The following is a 22,968-nucleotide window of genomic DNA, read 5'->3' as shown; positions in this document are numbered from 1 at the left end:
GAGGGAACTGGGCCTGTTCAGCCTTGAAAAGAGACAACTGCAAGGGGACCTCATCAATTTGTACATGTATGTGAAGGGAAGGTGTTAAGAGCATGGAGCTGGGCTCCGCTTAGTGGTGCCAAGCAACAGGACAAGAGGAAACAGGCGGACACTGATGCTCAGGAAGTTCCACCTGAACATGAAAAAGAACTTATTTTCTGTGCTGGTGAGCAAGAACTGGAACAGGTTGCCCAGAAAGGTTGTGGAACCTCCCCCACTGGAAATATTCAAGAACTATCTGGATGCAATCCTGTGCAATATGCTGTAGGATAACCCTGCTTGAGCAGGGAGGTTGGACCAGATGACCCACTGCCGTCCCTCCCAACCTGACCCATTCTGTAATTCTATGATTCTTTGAGCTACATAGAATTTGCACTCCTCATTGTATTTATGAGAATAGCATGCTGCTTTACATCAGATGGAAGCTATTGCATCAACATTACCACCTTTGTCTACCAGACTTAAAGTCAAACACATTTAATCAAATATTTTTCATAAAAATATGTTGACTAGCATTCAACTATTGGCATTTAATGATTGTATCCAAGGTCAATACTTCCATGATTCTGTTCCTAATCTGGGTCAAACTATCAATGCTAGGCTAGCCTGTGTCATCCTCCTTAACCTTTTTAAAATATATGCCCAATGTAAGCTTTTTTTTAGTAGCCTGGCATTCCCCAGTATTCCATTGCCATTCCAGAAGCTGTGCTGTGAACAACAAAATTAATGGAGCCATGGGATTCTGTTGATTTGGATTCTTCAGCCCCTAAATAGGCATAATTATGACTAAAATTTCTTCTCCATTAGCCCTCTGAAAATCCCATCTAGCAGTCTAGAACTATATCTGAGTAAAGTGGATGGCTAATATATACACACTGACTGGCTGACTGTTTGCTGCTAAGAAGAATGTGTAAGAGCTGAGCTTTTTGCTTACTATTCCTTCACTGAGGAAACAAATTTACATTTATTTCCTCAGTGACATAGCAATTTCCACAAAACTTACAGGACCATAATGACTTCCTCCAAATCAGATTGAAACTGGCCAAAAAGTCATGGAACAACAGATAAACAGATAACATAAATCTTGTTTAGAACATCACAACCAACGTGCATTCATATTTTTTACTTTGGCAATCTTTCCTAACTTTGTTTTATTAATGTTTAGTTAAAAAATGGTCTAGTATTGATGTAACATAGTTGCTCTGTAGATATTACCAGGTAGCCAGACAGTTTTACACTATTATGCAGAGGTGACAAATTGATCAAAAGCGATACCAGGCTGCCCTCGGAGGTTCTGCTCCATCTGTCCCACAGGTGTGGGCGCGCCTCAGGGAGCAGATCCTCTGCCAGCCACGGGGTGTGGTGTCGGGGAGGATCCAGTCGTCAGTGTGTCAGGCACAAACATGTTGCACTTATTTTCAAATTTATTTGCAAAACATACTGGTAGAATGTCCTGAAGTTGCGTCAGGAGAGGTTTAGGCTGGATATCAGGAAAAGGTTCTTCACCCAGAGGGTGGTTGGGCACTGGAACAGGCTCCCATGGTGTGCTGCTCTTGGGGATCGTTCTGTGCAGGGCCAGCAGCTGGACTCGATGACCCTTGTGGGTCCCTTCCAGGTAAGAGTATTTTACGATTCTATAAAAAAATTCTTAAAGTTTTGTCGGGAATCTTTGGCTCTCTTTTAGAAGAATAAATTTAACTTTTCCCTCCCGATAAGCTCTTATCCCCAGACTCCCGGTCCCCCCCTCCGTAGCCAGGACAGCTTGTCCTCCTCCTCTCCGTCCCTTTCCCGCCCCCGACCGGTCGTTCCCGAAGGAAAACAAACGTGGAAGATTGCCCGGGGGCGGTGGAGGGGGTGTGCGTGTGGCGGGCGGGGGCTGGGCCGCTCCCTGCGGCGGAGGGGGAGCCCGGCGCCGGCTCCCGCCCAGCGTCCCGGGGCCGCCGCCGGCCGCGGTCAGCGCCTGTGACACGGCCGCCCCATGGTGAGGGGGTGAGCGGGTGAGCGGGTGAGGGACCGCGGGCGGGGGTCGAAGGGAGCGGGGACCAGCGGGCAGCGGGGCCGGGGCGGCTCCGCTTTCGCTTTCGCTCCCGCTCCCCGTGCCGGCGAGGAGAGGGAAGGAGCCGGGCCGGGCCGGGGCCTGGCGGGCGCACGGTGGGCCCTGGGCTGGGCCGCTGCGGACGGGGCCGGTAGGAGCCGCAGCGCGGAGCGAGCGCCGGGATTCCCCCCGCGACTCCCGGTTCCGGGCCCTCGGCGAGGCCGCGGCGGCTGCCGCTCCCCCCGGCCTGGCCCCGAGCGGCGGGACTCGTCCCGCTCCCGCCCCTGCCCGGCGGAGGAGCTGAGGGTGCCCAGCCGGGGGTGCCCCCAGCAGCGGCTGGGCCCGAGGTCCGCGGTCAGGTCGTGGGGAGCTGATCCGGGACAAAACTTGTCACACCAGCGTGGATTGTCTGTATTTATTTATTTATTTATTCATTCTATGCAGCGTGACAAATTGTTTAGCCTGGTATTGCTCAAGCTTTTAAAATAGTCTATCAGGAAAAAAGAACTAGTTTAGTCTGCTTGAAGCCTTTATGTAGGACTTAAAGTCTGTTTTTATTTTTTATGCTTCTGCTCTGTTCACACTCGCCTTGTCTTTCCAGGGCATGGTACAGGCAGGGTAGGCCTCCGGAACCTGTTGGTCTTAAGCTGCACCAGAGGAGGTTTAGGTTGGACATCAGGAAGAATTTCTTCACAAAAGGTTGATTGGACATTGGAATGGGCTGGGCAGGAAGGTGGTGGAGTCACTGTCCCTGGAGGTGTTTGAGGAAAGACTGGCCATGGCACTTAGTGCCATGGTCTAGTTGACAGGGTGGTGTTGATAGGTTGGACCTGATGATCTCAAGAGTCTTTTCCTACCTAATTGATTGTGTGGTTCTGGGGTGAGACCGGAGGCGTAGTTCTATTGATACTGAGAATTCAGTATTAGGGCTCTGATTGCAGGTTGAACTGCTGTGGCCTCTTATGGCAGGTGTCAGCCCACTGCTGACTTGCTCCACCGGTTCAGCTGTGTGCAGAAGGTGTTCACGTGTTAGTCATTAGGTATTTTCTGCCCTTCTGCAGCTGGCTTAAACATATAAATCCAGGACAAAATGCCTGTTGTCTGCTCTGATCTCTCAAAATGCGCTCATGTGCCCTTGCCTTGCCTGGAACAAGTCTGTCTTGCCACGTGATCCACAAGAGCACAGATCTGCTGAGAACCACAGCCTGACACGTACAGCTCCTGATTCTGGGTATTCTGTGGGAGATCCCAAATGTGTGGTTGCTTATCCCACTAAGCAGTTTCATGTTACTTTGTAAACACACTGGGGCTGGTGACTATGCCTTATTTCAGCCTAACAAAGCTATTTTCTTTTGATTTATTTTACAGACAGAAGGAAAAAGATGTAATTTAGTCCCAAAGTGCAGTTTGGCTGTAGCCTACCACAGGAGCGTGTTCCTCACTAACTACAGGCCTCAGCCAAGTGAGCAATAGTGTATATGGTGTCACTGCAATTTTGGGGCCAGTACCACCCTAGGAAATGTTTCTGGTCACCTTAGGGAGAAGGCTGTTGTATGTCCTTATATTCTAATTAATTTTATTTACAGGGAAAAGCTTTTTAACCTTTCAATCCTTATCAACAAGGCATTTATGCTGGAAGTACGTTTTCTAGTGGCAGTGGTTGTCTAAAGTGTTGTGAGTGAATTAAAATCAAATCGATGAATTACACTGTGTTTCCCTGGGCAAGCAGAACTCCTGAGGTTTGTTGTGCGTTGTTGTACTGCATTTGAACCGAGAGCAGCAGGCAGTTTAACAAAAGTTCATGAATGTTAACATTTGAGGCGTGTAAGCAGCATTTTCTGAAATTCATAATAACAAGTATGTTACCCTACATGGGAAGAGTTTTACCTCTGGTTGACTGCAACTACGTGACTTGTGCTGCTACAGCATGCTTTGGATATGTCTTTTTTATTGACATAGTTGACTGGAAGTTATTCTGCATCTCAGTCTTGATCACTTGTGGATTAGTGTTATTTTAGTTACTGATATTCAGATCCAAGGACAGAGGTAAAATCACCTTCCTAAGAAGCTGAAGTTGAGTGCGGTGTTTTCACTTGCCTGAGGAGAGTGGTTTGTAGGCCAGACAGGGCTGCTGCTCAGAGGGATCTTGAGGGGATGGAGAAATGGGCCGATAGAAACCTCAGAAGTTCCAGCAGAGGCAGTAAGAAAGCCCTGCACCTAGAACAGGTTGGGAAGACTTGATGGAGAGCAGCCTTACAGAAAAGGATCCGTGTGTTGTGGTGGACCACATGCTGGTTAGAGGGCTGGAGCACGTGATACTCAAGGAGAAACGGGTGGGTTTGTTCAGCCTTAAGAGAAGGTGAAGGAAGGGGAGATCTTAGTGTTGTGGGTAGAAGCTGTAGAGCTAGGCTGCTCTTGGAGGTGCATGACAGTGGGATGAGGAGCAGTAGACACAAGCTGGTTTGGCTACAAGGAAGGTCTTTGTTTTGTTTGTTTTTAACCTGTACAATAGTCAAACACTGAAGGAGGAGTCTAGTGAGTGTGAGGAGTGTCCATCCATGGAGGTGTTAGAACTTGACTGGACAAGGGCCCATGCAATGACATCTAATTCAGCTTGTACTGGATGGCACATGAAAATCCTGCCATCCTAAACTGTCCTGTTACTTTGTGATTACTAAAAGAACAGGCATTCTTACTTCAGAAATTAACTGTTTAAATTATGCTTAGGAGAACACAAGTCAAATAAAGTATGCAAGGTTTCCTTGAAATTGCATCGGCTACAAGCAGAAACGCATAATGTTAATTTATTTTATTTAATGTTAATATTATATGAACTTAAAAAAAAGTAAGACACTGCATTGATAATTTATGTCTTAGAATTTTTGTTGCAGAAGCTACTATACTATTTGAGAGAAAATTAAGCAGGAGACCTGATGAGAATGTAGAGTTCTTATATTTCTTTCTTAGTTTTTCAAACTTGCTGCACAGTGAATTTTAGGCAGCAGTGTCTTTAAGAAATTGGTAGACACTGTCATGGAAGTTCCTTTACTGTCTGAGAATTCTTAACGAGAAGAAAATGACTACCCAGAGCCCTGCATGCAGCCAAATATTCAAAATTCAGATAATCTACCCAAGGCACATGACCATTGTTTACATTAACTCTTTTCACAGTGCTCCAGATTGTAAATCATCTAAACTATCGGTTTTGGCTCTCATCAATCTCTAGATGTCATGAAAGGTTAAGGACAAAGTTATGGTGAATTTAGCTTAGTCTCTGCTGCATTTCTTCTAAGACAGAATGGGCTGTGTGTTTCTGTGAGTTCATGTTGTGTTATATGTTTGAAGAATTTGTGTCATCGCTTCTTCAAGATGATTCAGTATGAAAGAAAAGCATGACATGGCTTTAAACATCTTTAAAGAACCAATTTTTAATTACTTCTAGCTCATAAACTCATGGATTAGTGTATAATCTGTCACAAAATTAAATGTGTATTTGAAGAGGAAGTACTGCAGTTTGGAGTATGATGCTTTTTATCTTCTGGACATTATAAAAAAAAAATCAGTTCTAGACTCTGAATAGAGGTCAGCTGTGATATATGAGTGCCTCTTTCCAAAGTTACGGACTGTAGTGACCAAGGTATAATAGAATGTATTTTTTACCATCTTGCATTTAAACTGCTGTTTTTAGAATGATCAAAAGAGTAAATCAGTATAAAAGGATTAAAGTTCTTTTTGCAACCTGAAAAATGTGAAGTCACCTTCCCACTGCATGTTTATTTGAAGGTTTGTTTGAAGGACTGTTAATATTAAATGCCTTAGGTTAGGAGGGGATTTGTAAGACTGCTTGGTAGTATGTTATAATTTGGAGTGGGGATAATTTAGCAAAGACTGCAAAGTCAGTTGATGAAATAATTTCCTTTGAGGTTCTGGAAAAAAAAAAAGATGTGTCATTGAAACATTAAAGATTGACTTCCCCTAACTTGATCTACTCTGAGTAAACATTCAGTTTTCCATAGTTTTCAGTTTCTTTGTTGGGTGGGATAGATACAGGAGGAGAGTCTTCTGTTAGCATTCCGTTCTTCCGAAAAATGCAGCATTGTTTTATTTGCAACTGTCTTCCTCCTTATACCAGAAGTGCTCTCCCTTTCTTGCTGGAAGATGCTTCCACACTTGACTCCTTTGAGTTTGGAGCAGGTTTGTATGTGTGCTCTCTGCAGCCTGCATGAGAGGCCTGGGGCTGAACACTGAGCCGTTCAAAGACCCAGTGCCATCAACTGGTGTCTGCCCTCATGTTCTCTCTGCCTGAAGGAATCACAGGTCTCAGAAAAACATCAACACCCTCCCTCTGCATTTTCACACCATAGGTAGATGTGAGAAAAGTAATGTCTAGTTTCACTGTTGATAATATGTTTGACTGTGGGAAAAACAGGAATGTTTTTTAAGCTGTTACATTCTGCTGTGCCTCACCTGTACCAGGAGGATTATGCTGGGTTAATTACTTTAAATCAGTGTAGTTACTGAGAGAGGAAAATCAGGGAAAGCTTGCTGATACAGTTGCTGATGTAGTTCAGGTACTTCCATATAACCAAGTTAGCAAATATCTTTTTACTGACACTTGTGACAAAACTTTCTCATAGGTGTCTTCTTTCCCCTTGTGTGCATTCAGCATAATGGAATTTATTTAGGTTACTCCTATGCTCTGTAGATAAATGCTATTACATACAATACTACACATCTCTCTTTTAGAGAAGTGAAACTCAAAAATTATGTTTTATGCTATGCAGGGAACAGAATTCAGGCTCTTTATGTACCCACTGGTCCTGCAAATACTTCAGCAGCCTTTTTATACCCCTTGCTAGGTGATGCCTTAGTCATTTTCAGTAGGGGGCATACACAATTTGGAGTGCAAATCTTGATTCAGGAACTCTTAACACTTCCAGGAAATGGAATTCCAAAATTAATTTTATTCTGGTGTCTTTTCAGGACATGATTTACAATTTTTAAGATGATTCTGAATGTGAATTGGCAAAACATGAACTCTGATCAATCGAAGCATCTAATTGGAAGTTTTTTTCAAATCTTTTCATGTATCATTATGCTGCAAAGCATGTTTGCCTCTGCCTTAATTACTTTGCTGGTTTTTTTCTTGTTAGTGTTAAGTTTTATGAAAAATGATCCCCAAAGCCTGCAAATAAATAGAGATAATACAATTAAATGCAAATATCCAGATATTAAGTATTAATACTGCTTAATTGTGGTTTTGGGGGATGTGTGATCATTAGAAAGACTGATTTATTTTATTTTGATTTCTTTAAAAAGTGATTCAAGTTTACTCCTTCTTGTTGAATTTTCCTTTGTTTTTAGGGGTTTTTACCTTGGTGAAGGTATATTGGGCAACTGTTGACTTGAAAGCTGCTTTTAGGATGTCTGAAGATGAAGAAAAAGTTAAACTCCGCCGAATTGAACCTGCAATTCAGAAATTCATTAAAGTGGCAATTCCAACAGATTTGGAAAGGTTAAGAAAACACCAAATAAATATTGAGAAGGTTAGTGTTCACTTTTTACTAATGTAGTTCTTTTTACACTATAGAAGCAGTCACACTGAAAGATTATGTAGAGTTTTTGATGAGAAGTTGATGACAAAGTGCTTTAATTCAAATTTGGCTAAAGACGAATGTTCTATATTGTCGTGTAATTGTGTGCACAAAGGCCTTTACATTTGTAGTAAACATTGTTAGCAATAGTTTGGTTGAAATACTTGCATGATAATTTGCATTTTGTATCTTTTACATGCATTTTAGCTATAATGAATGTGTTACAGTACTTTTGTGAGCTGTCATGATTTTCTCTTAAATATTTTCTCTAAAATTAACTTTCAGCCATGTAAGCCAAACATCCCTAGAGGTAAAAGGATAATTTTATAGAATCTGATCCTGTTTATTTTACAGGCTACTTTTAAACAAAAATCACTAATTATGTCCAATTGCTTAGAGGAGCAACATTATTTACTTATGATGAAGCCAATATCTCTAACCTATTTCATGAATATTGATTTAAACCTTAGGTTCCAGAGATAGTCCAAACAATTAATCTCCTAAATCACTGTTTGAAGAAACTATAAAATCAATATATAATGAAATTTGACCTTGAATACACCTTTTCAGAGGAAGTGGCTACCATCAATTCATCATCATTGCTTCTCAACTGTTTGAGAGTCCAACTTTCTGTATGACAGTTTTGGAAAACTTAAAAGCTATATCCTTAGGAAATGAGTTCTCTGTGCTTTTTCTTTCTTTCCATGTTTTCTCCATGAAAATTCTTGTTTTCTAAAGCACATTCCATGGATTGGATGGCCTTTCACTCCAAGAGGGAATAAAATGCATGTGTATCCAAAAGAGTTACAGCTGTCTGTAAGTCTTTATTAGATAACAGCAATTGACTTGGTAGTACAGGAAGGTGGAGATTTTGTTTGGCTTACTGCCCTAGGCTTTGTTGGTGATATGCAACAATCCTTTCAAAGTGCCAAAGGATGTTGTGTGAAACACTTTTTGCCTTTGGCTGGGGATCATTGTTGTGATGGGAAGATCCGTAAAGGTGACACAAAATGAGAAATGAAGGTATCTGGGTCTTACTGCAGTCTTATCTGAGTGTAGATGTTTGAATAAGACATTTATTGAAGAGCTTTTAGCAGGAGATATTATGACAAACTCTTGAGTTCTCTTCATGTCCACTGGCTGCTTTCAAGGAGAGATGGAAGGGATCCAAAGCAAAAGTATCAAAGTTTCTTTCTAAAGAGAGCTCTCTAGAGAATGGACTTGGAGCAAAAAAGATTGAGTGTTTAAGGTAACCTAATGTTTTATATTTCTGTTGTGGACTACAAACTATCTGGCTATAGCACAATTATGATTTAATACCACAGAAATATGGAACTATAGAGTGATTTGGGTTGGAAGAGAAGCTTTAAAGATCATCTAGTCCAACCCGCCTGCCATGGGGTGGGAACACATTCCATTACATCAGGTTGCTCAAAGCCCCACCCAACCTAGGCTTGAACACTTCCCGGGCTGGGGCATCCAGAACTTCTCTGGACAGCCTGTTCTAGTGCCACACCACCCTCATTATAAAAAAAATTTCTTACGACCAATCTCAACTTCTCCTCTAAATGTTTAAAAGCATTGCCCCTTATGCTGCCACTGCAGGCTTTAGTAAAAAGTCTTCGTCTTTCTCCTAAGCCCTCTTTATTTATGGAAAGGCTGCAGTAGGGTCTCTCAAGAGCCTACTCTTCTCCAAGCTCAACAATCCCAACTTTCTCAGCCTTTCTTCACAGGAGAGCTGTTGAGCCCTTGGACCATTTTTGTGGCTCTCCTGTGGACCTGATATAACAGGTTAGGATTCCATAGATGTTTTTACTTCATGGACCTCCCTTAATTTTACATGCATTTGTTCGTAGAATGTTAAGGGGTTGGAATGAACCTTAGAGATCATCTAGTCCCAAACCCCCTCCCATGGGCAGGAGCGCCTTCCAGCAGGCTCAAGGCCTTATCCAAACTGGCTTTGAATACTGCCAGGGATGGGGCATCCACTGCCTCCCTGGGCAACCTGTTCCAGTGTCTCACCACCCTCACAATAAAGAATTTCTTCCTAATCTGTAACCTAAATTTCCCATCTTTCAATTTGTACCCCTTGCTCCTTGTCCTATCACTACAAATCCTGATGAAGAGTCCCTCTCTGTTTTCCTGGTAGGCCCCCTTCAGATACTGGAAGGTTGCAATGAGGTGTCAGTGCAACCTCCTCTTCTCCAGGCTGAACAGCCCCAGCTTCCACAATAAATAATGTCAATACTATCTCTTCTCAAGCTTTCCTATCCTTGAGGCCCCCAGGGTGAACATTGTCCAGGAGAGTGGCCTACTTTGTGTATGCATGACAAAGAGAAGTCAACAAGGAGGAATTCTCTGACCACATGTCATTGCTCTGGGTGTGCTAAGTCATTGGATTCTTTGGGCTCGTCACTAGCATATTTGGAATTTTGAAGCAAAGTAATAAAACCTCTAAATATGTAAAGCTGATGAATGTGCTGAGAATTTCTAGTAGAAATTATGAAGAGCAGTCAAAGTTTCCTGAGAAATTTTTTGTCACAGGATTTTTTATCATTAGTTATTTGGACAGTGTATTACAGTCAGTTGAAATTAAATAGGTGGTTTTTCCCTAAACCCCTGAGAAATCCCTTTTTCAGTACTCTTTCAGGGATGACTAAATTGGAAGATCTACTGTTGATACAGGACTTCTTGACCTTTTTTTTTTTTTAAAGAACATTGGCAGCAATTTTAATGGCATAGCAATTTATTCAGAGGTTGTTGTTATTCTGTTTATAGAGGAATGATGTTAATCTAACTTTGTTGAACACTAAACCTCTTATCTTCTATAGAACTACAAAGTCCTAACATGAAAGAACTTTTTGCTCTGAAAATAAGCAGTAACTTCAGATTTCTCATTGTATTTTAGGAAGCTGAGTAACTTGTGATCTTTATTGCTGTGGCATCTAAAATTATGAAAATAATTATGGAAAGATAGAGGCTGTGAAGAAAGGTTTTTATTGGTAGCAAAGCATATTAAGAAATTGAGGAATTAAACTTTACATTAAAATACCTTACAAATCATGGTAAATATTTTACCTTGTTATCTAAACAATTAAAAAAATATTCTAGTATTGTCTAATATTGTAAATGCATTCTTTGATAGCACACATTCCAGGAATCACTGCTTCTACTTCTATTATTTTACTATCCTTTTTATGCTAAAGTCTCTACATTATTTGTGTCAACTGCCTATAGGAGAGACCGATTTATTTTAATGATGAAAAGGTTGATATGTGATAATAGGCAGTTCTTTTGCCAAACTTGCTCTCTGCTAATGTAATAGTCTGGTCTGTGGGCAGTACTGTATGAATAGTTGCCCACTGAAGTTAGTGGGGCCTCATGAAGGTGCCAGATCTGGCCTGTTGGCTCTTGTAGCTGTGTTTGTAGCTATGTAGAAATGTTGAGTGTAAATGTAGACAGTAGCATTGTGTAATGAATGCCATTTTCTGTGTCAATAGTACCAGATACCTCATTGTCCTATATGACCAGTACTGCTTATTCACAATTCCATTCTTTTCTCCTTCTTCTGCCACTTGTTCTACTGCCAAGTGAATTATGCCACAGCAGTGTCAGGATGCAATATCACTTGGATGTTAAAAACTGATGCTGAAACCCTGGTTGTCTGTACTTCAGTAAAATATACTGTACAAAATTTTTCACAAAATACATTGCTATTTACCTCTCTAATTTTGCAGTGGAATTGTTTATGACTGGACTTCTTTACTGTCAGTTTTGGAAAACTAGTGATCATTTACCAAAGGTGGCTTTTTTTCTGCATAGCCAGTTGGTAAAAATAGCAATTCTAAGGAGTCGTTTTCCTCTGTTTTAGTATCAGAGATGCAGGCTCTGGGACAGATTGCACGAAGAGCACATCAATGCAGGCCGAACAGTTCAGGTAAGGATATGAAAATGGCTGTGCTACTGATGGGGTTAAATTACATACGTAGTTCTGGTTACCTCAGGGATGGACCTTCAGAGAGACATATATTTGACAGGTGGGTTTGACAAGCACACAGTTTTGCTTTACTTCATCTGAAAGGTAGGAATTTCCTGATTGTGTCCTATGAGGCAAATACAGTCAGAAATGTTTCTATGTTCTTGAAGAAGCAAAAGTTTGGAGACTGTGATCTTTTGCAAACTATCCTCTTACATTGTTAAATTAGAAGACAGCTATTGCAATAAGGGATACTGCTAATTTTAAAGCATGATTTCAGACATAGAGAACATCTGGACTACTAGTTTGGTGATCACATCTGTTGTTACGTGCACGATATTGTCAAGGGAGGAAATACCGGCACATTTGTCAACACGGGCATCATCTCAGTGACTTCATGCATAGTCATCCATAACTCAGCACACTGGGAATCTTACACTGTTTCTAAAAATACCTATGTCTTGATGAAAATGATGCAAGAAGCTCAGCCAGACATCAGCTAAATCGCACACAGCCAAAGAACATTATCAGTACAGAAGAACACAGTGACCAGATCTGCAGCACTAAGTTTGCTGAGGCAGGTACAGCATCTAGTGGCTGGAACAGCTGCACTGCCAGTATTCTGGGGACAGACGTGTGTTCGCCAGGAGAGGCATCTTGTGTTCGTTTCATAAATGTTGTTCAGAGGTGGGACCTGTCTTTGCTACTGTAAGTGACCTACACTGCCTGTAGACAACCAGGATTTGCCTGCACAGGTGTCACAGTCCTAAACCAATGCATCTCGCAGCAGTTCTAATGCTGTAAATTCCCATCTTTGTTTCAGTGTCTTACTGACACTTGTGGGAAATTAGACCAGACTAAAAATGACAAAAACACAAAAGCGGCTCGCCTCAGAAAGAAGAACTTAATCCTGATTGAACAATGGAATTAGATGGTAGGGAGAGCTGGAGATATGTATCTTTTTTGAGGAATGGAAGGTGTTAATGAGCTTTCTATTTAGTGTAGATGATATGAAGTTACATGTGAAATCCTGTTGATTTTTCTGCTAATTGGAGATTTGAGTGTTTATTTTGATTTTCCACCAAGTACTTTTGAAATTTGAATACAAGTTTATTCTTCATATTCAAAGAGTCTTCCTAAGGTGGAAATTCTATTAAAACAATGGCCTTTTAACAGGTATGGTGTAGTAAGCCTGTGTTTTCTTATGTCTGTTCTCTAATCTGTTTTCACATCTGAGTTGTGGGAAAAGCTTCTCTTGTAACTTTAAATTATCAGTATAATTTCTTTAGCAAGACAAAAATCTATCAATAATTAGAGAAAAAAAAGTTGAAGATGTTCTTTTTAGATATTTTAAGTGCTTTAATAAGAAAACTGTTTATATGTCTCTAGAAACATTTATATTTGTCTGGAATCTAAAGATTGCTGTTTTCACTCTCTGTCAAAATAAATTTTCTTACATTTTATTTAATGCTTATTGCTTCTAGCTCTGGGTACAGATCTAGATGCATTAAAGTGGTTCACATTCTGATACCCAGAGAGCAGAAAAAGTATCTGGGTGCATGAAAGAAGAGCAGACTGGCTCTTTGTTTTAATTAAATAGTTAGAAGTCTGGAGTACTTGATAATAAATTATATGACATGTAGAATGTGTTTGCTGTAAGCTGTTTAAATGTTTACCAATGGACTTGTGATCTGTTTGTTTGCGAAGAAATCAGATTAATTATTGTGATACCAAATGTTCTCTGCAAGCACACACTTTGCTCTCAAAATTAGATGTTGTAAAAATACATTAGGAATCCCTAAGTCAATATTGACCCAAGGCATCCGCCACAGGTTTTAGACAAATATATGCACAGCCATTCTACATTTAATCCATGTGCACATAATTAGCCATTTTTCTGAATTTTCAGTTTACCCAGAATAATTACTTCTGTTGTACTTTTGATGATGGTCAAAATTATAATAGAAGTATAGATGAGCGTACATGTGTTGCTCTGCTTTCGGGTGACTGGGTGCCACTTTAAAAACTTCTATAAAGGAAAGTGAAGAAAACAGATAAATCTATGCACAGAGTGTGAAGAGACACCTTCAAAAATACTGAGAAAATAACTCTTGTATATCATGTATTAGTTTTTCTGAATGTGCTCTTGTATATTTTCATTTTTAGGGACAGTCCATGGACTTCTTAAAATGTTAGGGCCTGAATGAATTTGCAGTTTTCTAGGCTTTGCCCACATACATGCTGACTGTACCACACAATTAGTTAATTATTGCAAGGTTTAAGCTAATTTCAATGAAATGGCAGTATTTTGTTGTAACATCTAAGGACTGCCCTGATCATTCCTGTGGTGAGAGGAAAGGAAATGCTGCAATTACTAGAGAGGAAATAAGACATTAAACCAAAAAAAAAAAAAAAAAAAAAGGAAAAATGCAGTGGATGAACAGTCTGGCTGTCCTGGGGTGATGTTGTGAAGCTGCTTTACTCCTTACCCGTCCGCTCAATGCCCAAGGATGCTGTGCCTTTAGGATGGGCCCGGGGGCGGGGCCAGAGCCGCGGGACCCAAGTGCAGGGCGGCTGAACGGCTCAGCCCAAGGGCTCCAGGGCCTGGGCAGGGCGCGGGAGGGAGTGCGCCGGGAGCGCTGTGCTGCTTTTTGGGGTTCCTTTGTGTTCCAGCTAGCTGGGAAAAGGCTCTGTTGGGTTTTCTCGTTCTTTTTTCCCTTCCCTTCCCTTCCCCTTGCCTCAGTGCCTCCCTTCCCTCTTCGCTGGTCCAGGGAGCCTGCGGGGGCGAGCCCGCGAGGTGGCCCTGGCTGGTCCAAGCCCAGGTGTCTGTTCCCTCTCCAGGAATTTGTTGTATTTTGAGGGGTTTTTTTTAATCCTGTTCTACCCTGTTTTGTTTGGGTGTTAATAAACAGTTTGGTTTTTTCCACTCTCACTTGCTATGACCCACTTGTCTTACTGGTGGGTCTTACTCCTTTCCCCTGCGGAGGAGACACTCCGGAGTGTTTCTTCCTGACGTTTTGACTCCAAAACTGAGACACTGGCTTTAGTGTGTATTCAGCCCATGAAAAGAGACTCTGTTGTGCAAAACACGTTTAGGCAGGTATGGTCTCTCCACTGTATTGCTCTAACATGGAAAGCTGCTTGAAAAATGTTAATCTGTTTCTTTTTTTTTTTTTTTCACTTTTATGGTTTCTAGTTCAGCTGAAAATGGTTTACAAGTAAAAGATTGTTTCTGATCAGCTCTTTTTTTGCATAAATCTTCAAAGTTCAGTTGTATGGCTCAGGTCTTCTGTGACATCTCTAAAATGATCTTCAGGTTAGGTACCTCTGGCATACGGTGTAGATATGCTGTGAGGGCATGAGGAGTAGTGCAGAGAACTTTATTTCTGCAGGAGATTGTTTCTGTTATCAGCTCATTACTGTGGCCATCTGCAGGGTAGAGAGATCCTTAAACTCAGAGTTCCTTTGACCTAGGCCGAGAATTTTGTAAGACTTGAGGGACACAGAGTAGAAGTGAACTGACTGTGTGGTAGTGATCAAAAAAAGCCAAATAACTTAGGATATATAAATGGGAGAGCAGTCAGTGTGGTTTCTCCTGCAATCTCTTTGATCAGCAGTAGTAGGATCCCAGGCAGAATAGTCAGACCAGTTTGGGCACCACGCTTCTACGGAAGGCATGAAGTGAATAGGGAGAGACCAGTGAATGCAGTCAGAAACTGAGAAAACAAGACTTCTTGTAAAGATCAACAAATTAGTTATTTTGCCCAAAGAACACCTGACAGCATTGTGCTGTCTGTCTGCAAACAGGGAGAGAATGGCTGCAAGGAGGATAGGGCTTGTTTTTTCCTGTTTTGAACAGAGAGGATTAGAAATACTTGGTTTAAACTGAGGCCAGGGAGATTTCTGCTAGACATAAGGAAGTGCTAGAGAATAATGAATTCTGGCAGTATGGCATGTAGGACGTTGTAGCTCTTCATGAAGAAATAATATAGGGACAGCAGATCATGCATTGAAGGGATAACTTCCCAAGGTTTTCACCAGTTTTATTTTCCTACAGTTTTTGTGAGAAAGCCATTTGAAACAAAGATTGTTGTTTGGTTTTGGAAGTCAATGGACCAAAATTGCAATTATTATAAAGAGAAATTCCATGTCTTTTGGGTTGAATTTGGAGAGTTCAAAACTCAGGGGTTCCCACAAATGAAAAGAGAATTTTGTATTACCTTCCTCGCTAAATAAGCTTGGTTTTAAAAGTGCATACAGTTGGGATGAGAGCAATACACTTTTATGCTCTACCTAGAAATTAAACTGTGGCATTAAAATTATTATGAAAAGAAGTCACAGTCATTTGCATATCCATAACATTTATAATGTTACACCCTGGTGAGCTCCTGGGATGTCTCTCCTCGCAGCAGGGCTGAACTTTCTTGCTAGGCTGAATCCATTCACCTTCTGTTTAATTGACAGTACGTGGAACAAGAGTCCTCTCTTCAAAACCAAAAAGGAAGAGCTACTAAAATTAAATTTCACTAAATACGTTAATATCATCATCCAATTCCTCCATCTTCTTGCTCAGAAATATCTCTCTTTGATCAGCAGGGTAATCATGAACAGTGGAAGTGAGGAGCTGGTTTAGACATTTCTTAGGGTGAGCAGTTCATACTTCTTGAAGCTTCTGTTCAGGATCTGTGCAAACTTCCATCAGCCAGTTGTGTTGTGTTGGTCCCTGCACAGGACTTGTAATTTGCCCTGGCAGCAGCTGCAGTGGTACTGATCCCAAGCAGAGCTATGTTTTAACTCAATTTCAACTGTGAAATTCTCCTTTTCCTTTACAAGAAGCTGCTGTGGAATCATTATTCTCTCATTGCAAACTCTGTTGTCACTGTTTCACAAGTTTTGTTTGATGCGTCTTTTATTGGTTTCTTGTCTCTATTGTGGCCAAATACAGGATAATAATAATTTTGTTTCCTGAAATAAAACAGCAGGATGAACCTTGGTTCCCTGCATTTAGTTCTCAGAAATCAGATAATTAAGTGTTATGTCTAGATAGTCCCATTTTGTTTCTTAAATGAAATTCCAAGATTCTATAAACCAAGAATTTTGGCACATGGTGCACTATGACATTCTCCTTTTTTCAGTACTTAGGGGCAGACCATGGGGGGAAGATACCAGGAAGAGCGAGGTAGGCTGAGATGAGAAATGTATGAGGAAAGTTACTGGCTACCATGTTTCTAATTCAACTCAGTGTTTTCCAAAGTTTTTCGTTTTTTCATCTCCCTTTTTTTAAATGGTCAATCAGTGGTTTTACCTGAGGTTAGTCTTGAATAATGCAGCCTAATTTGGCTAATAGTACTCTTAATTTAAGCATACAACATAATCTAATCTAATTTAAGTAATTTGACACATGATTTTAACGAATCAATAGTTCTTTCTTTGGAAGCTTGTGCAATGTTACTTCAACATGTTGTTGAATAATTTCCTTCCTTCTTCTGTAATTGTATTTTCTACTATTTTTTTCAGAAATATTAAAAGCAATTAATCCCACTAGTGTATATAAATAAAATTAGTTCCATCTAGTTCTTGCTTTTCCAGATAGGCAGTTTTGCCTTTCTAAGGCATTACCTGTACCTGGTTTGTATTCTGGAAGAAAACCTTTCTGTTTCTAACCACTCGTTGGTGTCAATCCATTCTCTTGTTCTGTTATGAGAATGTCTTGGGGTGACTTTATGATGTGTATCTCTTATCGCTGCTCTATGCCCAGAAATTGATTTTGTGCCTTTCTGTGCCTTTGAACTGAGCCTGAGAGGGGGGAAGAGGAAAAAAAACCAAGCAAACTTTTCAAAGCAGTTGTTCAAGGACACAGAGATAGATACAGACTCCTCTGCTTCTGCAGCAGCAAGAGCAGAGGAAGCACCCAGCTTGCTTTTCAGCCAGCTTTCAGCTCCTTTTCTCCAGAGGGAGATGGAGAGTTGAACTTTGTTTTCCTGGGATTTTGGGTTTTTTTCCCTTCTTCTCTTCTGGACTGTTTCAACATCAGAACACATCGGGAGAATTTTCCACCGAGGCCCCGGAGGTGGGCCTACACTGACCCAGCTCCAAGGAGGAGGAGAGAGACCACACCTACAGAAGGACTCTGAAATTTTCCCAAGTTCCTCTCCACAGCAAAAGGTTTTATTATTCAGCATTATTATCCTTTTCCTGTGTGTTTGTTAAATAAATAGGTTTTATCTCTTTCACTTTCCTCAGAGGAAAACTTTTTTTTCCCGAACCTGGTGGGGGAGGGATGGTTGTAACCTGCCTTCTATCAGAGGATATTTTCCTCCAAATTTGTCCAAACTGGCACAAATAATTAGTGGCACCCAAGGTGGGGCCCGTGAAGATTGTGAAGAGTGCCTATGGCAGGCTATATAGAAGCAGTGAGAGGCTTTTAGAGACTTGTGGCAAAGAAAGCCTTTGTGTTTAGGCCAAAATAACTCATCCTTAAAAAGATTAATAACCCCATGTGATAGCCTATGTTTGGCAGTGTGAAGGAACTTTGAAATTTTTCATGGGAGAGATGTTTTACACCACAGCAGATTGTTTCTTTCCAGGCGGGTCTGTTGTTGGTGGCAGGTTGGGAACCACATGCAGCTGAAGAAAACCTTTTTTTCCTTAAGTATAAGAGAGAGACTTTTCAAGAACTGCAACACTGACTAACATCCCATGTTCTGTTATCCTTTGTGCGACTTGGGTAAAAGGAGGGAAGTGCTGGGGGGGGGGAGGGGAGGTTTGCTTTAATTTCTTCTTTCTTCTTTTTACTTCTAATTCTGTTAGTAGTAAAACTCTTTCTTTGTACCGCAACTGTTTAAGTTTGAACCTGTTTTGCCTCACAGCTCTCTAGTTTTCCTCAATATTTTCTTATTTTCTCCTGATGAAAGTAACAGATTTCGTGTGCTTGACGCTTAGCTGCATCAAACCACGACAGAGAAGAATATTCAAAACAATTGGTTAAAAGTGCAACAAAGAATATAATTTATTCTATCATTGTAATGGAGAGAATATATTTTTATTACAGTCTCATTTTTTTATAATTAGATAAAAACTCTGTCCTAAAACAATAAGTGATATAATTTAAACCATGAATTTCTTCTTTTCATTTGCAGGAAGAGAAAATTTGTGTGCATTTTTAGATTTTAAAAGCCCAGGCAGTAAAAAACCCCTTGAATGTAGAAAGAAATTTATCTTGTGGGAAATGCCTGCACACATACTCTTCTTGGTAGATGTGAATAGTTTATATCTTCTCAAAACTCTTGTAACTAAAGAAATATTTCTATTTGATATTCCAATCAAATAAATATATTTGTTCTTTATCTGAAAAAAAAATTAAAAGAAAAAAGTAATCCTTCTTTGTCTCTGAAGTCATCTTCACAAAATGAAAATGATAGTTCTGGGGTAGTTGGGGGTTATGAATGACTGTATCCTGAGGTCCTGTGATCGCCACAGTCACTTATTATTACAAAATAAGCAAATTTTGAGAAACAATCACTTACTTTATTTGGATATTATTGCAACTTGTTGAAGCTTGTGTAAATATTTTGGCAAAGACCTAAATTGATCAGAGAAACAGAAATAACTTCAGCAATTACACAGTGAATTAATTAGTTAAATACTTTAATTGAAACCGAAAATAAAGTGATTTTGAGAAGTGGATAAAGTACAGAATTGGCAGCCAGAAAATCAAAATAGTTGTGGCGATGGCTTCAAAAATGTTTCTCCCTTGATCATAAAGGTGATAGGTGCTTCCCAGGCACTGAAGGTGTCTGGTGTTCTCACGCAGTAAGCTAAAAAATAACTCTTAATACTCTTGCAGCAACTCCGTGCCAATATGAGAGAGATGGAGAAACTCTGTTTGCGAGTCCGGCAGGAAGACATCCCAGTTCTGCAGAGAATGATAAATCCCATTAAAGAGGAAGCTTCAACTGCCATTAAGGACTTCCTGGAGCTGCATTCTGAATCTGCAGAAGAACTTAAAAGGCAACTCAAAGGACAGGAGGATGCCTCTTTAACCAGATCTGCAACTCTAGGACAAGGTAGTAGAATTTAATTTCTCTATTTATTGTATCTCTATCATTGTATCCAGTATGCAGTTTCTCTGACCAGATGTAAATGAAGTAAACAAATGAGATTTCAGTTGAAGAGTACTGTTAATGAAGAAGTAGATTCCTTTCCCTACACCACACTTTTGTCATGACCTGTAACTGAATTTTGATAAGCAGAAAATGCTTAAGTATTTTTAAAAATTAAGTATCTATGGCCTTCCATGAGAAAGATCCTGTAGCCTTGGATCTTGAAATAGTGGACTGTTCATAGGAAGCAGAATACTTACATTCATGTTTCAAGATAGCTTGGCTTCTTTTCCCCTCCCCTGCAAAACACTTGATGATGTGCAAGTAATCATTTTGGCCATTTTCACTGAACTAAAAAAAACCAAGAAGATTTTTATATGACAGTGTAATACAGCATTGCTGAAATATATGGAAAAGAGGAGAAAGTCTCTAGGTAAAGAAAAACATCTCTTCCTGTAACATTTTAACTTGGTAACTGACAAGAAAGAAGAAAAGACTATAAATCCATTTAAATAAATGTTTTGAAAACACATAGTGATATGCTAGAAATCAGACATGTTTGCTGGTCTTCCCTCCTTTCTGTATAAAATGTCTTTCAATCCTTGTTCTACCATTCTGTCTTCAGGAGAAGTCTGTATTATGCCCTGGTGCTGGCTAGTGCTCTCTCCTGATGACCTGTGAGAAAGCTGGTTACATCAGGATTAAACCCTTCCACATATCTGTAATTAGTTTGATTGCTGCGGTAGCAGTATTACTTAAAATTATTTGAGCATTTCATGTGTCTTAAAATCTAAAGAGCATTCTTAGTCAGTGGCACTGTAGAAGAACCTGCTGTCAGATTTGTTTTTATGACCCTTCTTGTTGTTGCATGCAGAACTACAAGAACTCTTTCAAGGGTGATTAACAAGCCAATGACCCTCGTGGTTGAGCAGGGAGAGAAGTAGATTTGATGACCGGGCTTGCTTTCAAGAATGTCATGTGCAGTAGTATCAGAAAACCTTGTGAACATCAAGATATATCAAATACAGAGTCATAGAACCGTTTGGGTTAGAAGATGTAGATGATCATCTAGATCCTGCCATGGACAGGGACACCTCCAACAGACCAGGCTGCTCAGAGCCCCATCCAGCCTGGCCTTGAACTGTTCCAGGGGTGAGGGCATCCACAACTTCTCTGGCCAACCTGTGCCAGTCCCTCACCACCCCCACTGTAAAAACCTCTCTTCTTCCAAGGCCAACAGAAAAGATTGAATTAGCTTCTGACATACAAATCTTGACCTCTTCAACACCTTCAGCATCTTGTAATTGGTTATTAAGTAGTTTGTCCTAATATCTTTGTGGATTTCAAACTCTCTTGCAGTCCTCTGGGACCACCTTATTGAAGTTCTTAAAAATACGCTTGAAACTTCAGAGGCTGTTTCTTAAAAATGCTCTGGAGTGAATTTCATCAAACCCTCAGACCCTAAATAGGCCTAGCTCATCTAAATATTTTTGACCTCTTCTCTTTGTTTCCTCCTCTCTCTCTTTTTCTTTCTTATTTAAGTTAATTGCATCAGAGATCTGCTTAAAGGGACCTTTTTATCTGGCAATGCACTTATACTTCTTTGGTCTCCCTCTAGCTTCAAAAACATTCACAGAAACTTCCTTGCTACCATTTATTCCCCTTGGTAGTTGCAATGTATTTATGTCCTGGTCTTTCTGATATTAACTTTCTGTGTTTATATTTTTCTTTGTACTCATATTGTGTGTCAAATTCTTGACATCCAGGGCATTGAAGAGCTCTTGCTGAAGCCATAAACATCCTCCTTTGCATCAGGATAATTTGGTGTCATCTTCAGTGCAGCCTGTTTTTTAGTGTCTGCCAGCAATTCTGCAGTCCAGTTCTTCCACGTAATTTCTATTAATTTTACCCAATTTGTTGACATGTCTTTTGTGGGGAGCTCATTGTCTTCAATATTCAGTGATTCCCTTCATATATATTAGCCATTACTTCAGTCTCTTTGTGAGCTCTTCTCTGTTTGGATCAGAACTAAATTTAAGATATCTTTTTTCTCTTGGTGACTTTCTTCAGTTGTTCTCAGTACATTCCAGTATTCTATTGGAAAGGCCTTGTCCTGGCTTACTGCTTTTCTTTTTTATACAACCCCACAATTACATAGGTGGCACATGGCAACTAAAGTTTAATTTCAAAGAACAGGATTGCTTCTGAAATCAAGGTGGAATACCTTTGAAGTATGGAGGACATTGAGTATAACAGCACTTCAGAAGGACAATAAATTGATCAGAAAGATGGGGATGAGAAGAACAGAAAAAATATTGCTGGAATGACAGGCATCTGCAAGTCTGCTCAGGAGTGTAGAATTAATTCACCCCATTTAAAGTGAAACAGACAGACAGGCAGACAACTAAATACAATTAAACAGATTTTTTTTTTTCAAGTTTGCCTTCCTGTGCAAGCAGCCCTGTTGAATTGCTAACCCAGACACAGTATATTGCCTATTCTTTTGTGCTTAGAGGCTGCAGTCCTGAAAGCAAATCTTGGCTGTTGATCTTAATCAAAGGAGGTTCAATACGTGCCTGTTCTTTGAAGCATGTTGCTTCCCATCTGGTAGAGAAGGAAGGAGTTTACAAATTCAAATCTCCCATTTAGAAAGCATGTCAGTGATATGATACAGTCCCTTCCCCCATTCACCATCCTCAACTGAGGGCTAATAGAAATGGAATTTAATTGCATATTAAACAAATATTAACAAAAGGTGAGACTCCACTCTTAAAATTACTCAAATCTTTTAAGCAACATATTCAATCTTCCACAGCATTAGATTTTTATCTCGCGTGTAATGAGGTGTAAAGCTCCTCTGTGAAATCTGCAGAGATGTTTTGTATTATTGTATTTCTTTGGAGATGCTGTATAAATGAACTGGTGGAGTCACTTCCCATTCTCAATTCTATTAAAATTGGTTAGACTTGATAAAAAGTGAAGTAGTGAATATAAATTTCTTACTCATACTTTCAGCCCAAATGTGACCGCCCTTCTTCTTCTTCACCTTAGTTTTTTTAAGTGAATAATGAATTTTCATGAGGAATTTTCTCACTGATTTTTAGTTATTAAAAAATGATAACATGTAAACCTAATTACAGTTTTAATTTCTCTTGAATGTGTGTCATGCAAAACTTTGGTATCATTTATACACTTTCAAGGATATGCTTTTCTACAGTAGGT

The 22,968-nt window shown here is 40.1% G+C and overlaps 1 protein-coding gene across 3 annotated transcripts in view; it reads left to right on the top strand.

Annotated features, from left to right (window-relative positions):
- Nucleotides 1-1,421: 1,421 nt before the first annotated feature.
- STX17 (syntaxin 17) overlaps nt 1,422-22,968 on the top strand; it is a 28,842-nt gene continuing 7,295 nt past the window's right edge. Inside the window, exons 1-4 of one of the 3 annotated variants that reach the window (XM_010393853.4) lie at nt 1,422-1,654; nt 7,439-7,620; nt 11,540-11,605; nt 19,491-19,710. In XM_010393853.4, coding sequence (XP_010392155.2) covers nt 1,579-1,654; nt 7,439-7,620; nt 11,540-11,605; nt 19,491-19,710 — 544 coding nt within the window. In that variant the 5' untranslated portion in view covers nt 1,422-1,578. Of the gene's footprint in view, nt 1,655-1,915; nt 2,037-7,438; nt 7,621-11,539; nt 11,606-19,490; nt 19,711-22,968 lie in introns of those variants that run through there. The other 2 variants (XM_039550194.1, XM_039550195.1) reach the window with 2 other exon arrangements.

Source organism: Corvus cornix, chromosome 2, assembly GCF_000738735.6.
Source record: "Corvus cornix cornix isolate S_Up_H32 chromosome 2, ASM73873v5, whole genome shotgun sequence".
Taxonomy (NCBI): domain Eukaryota; kingdom Metazoa; phylum Chordata; class Aves; order Passeriformes; family Corvidae; genus Corvus; species Corvus cornix.
The sequence above is the reverse complement of the archived record's forward strand: the minus strand, read 5'-3'. Positions and strand labels throughout refer to the sequence as shown.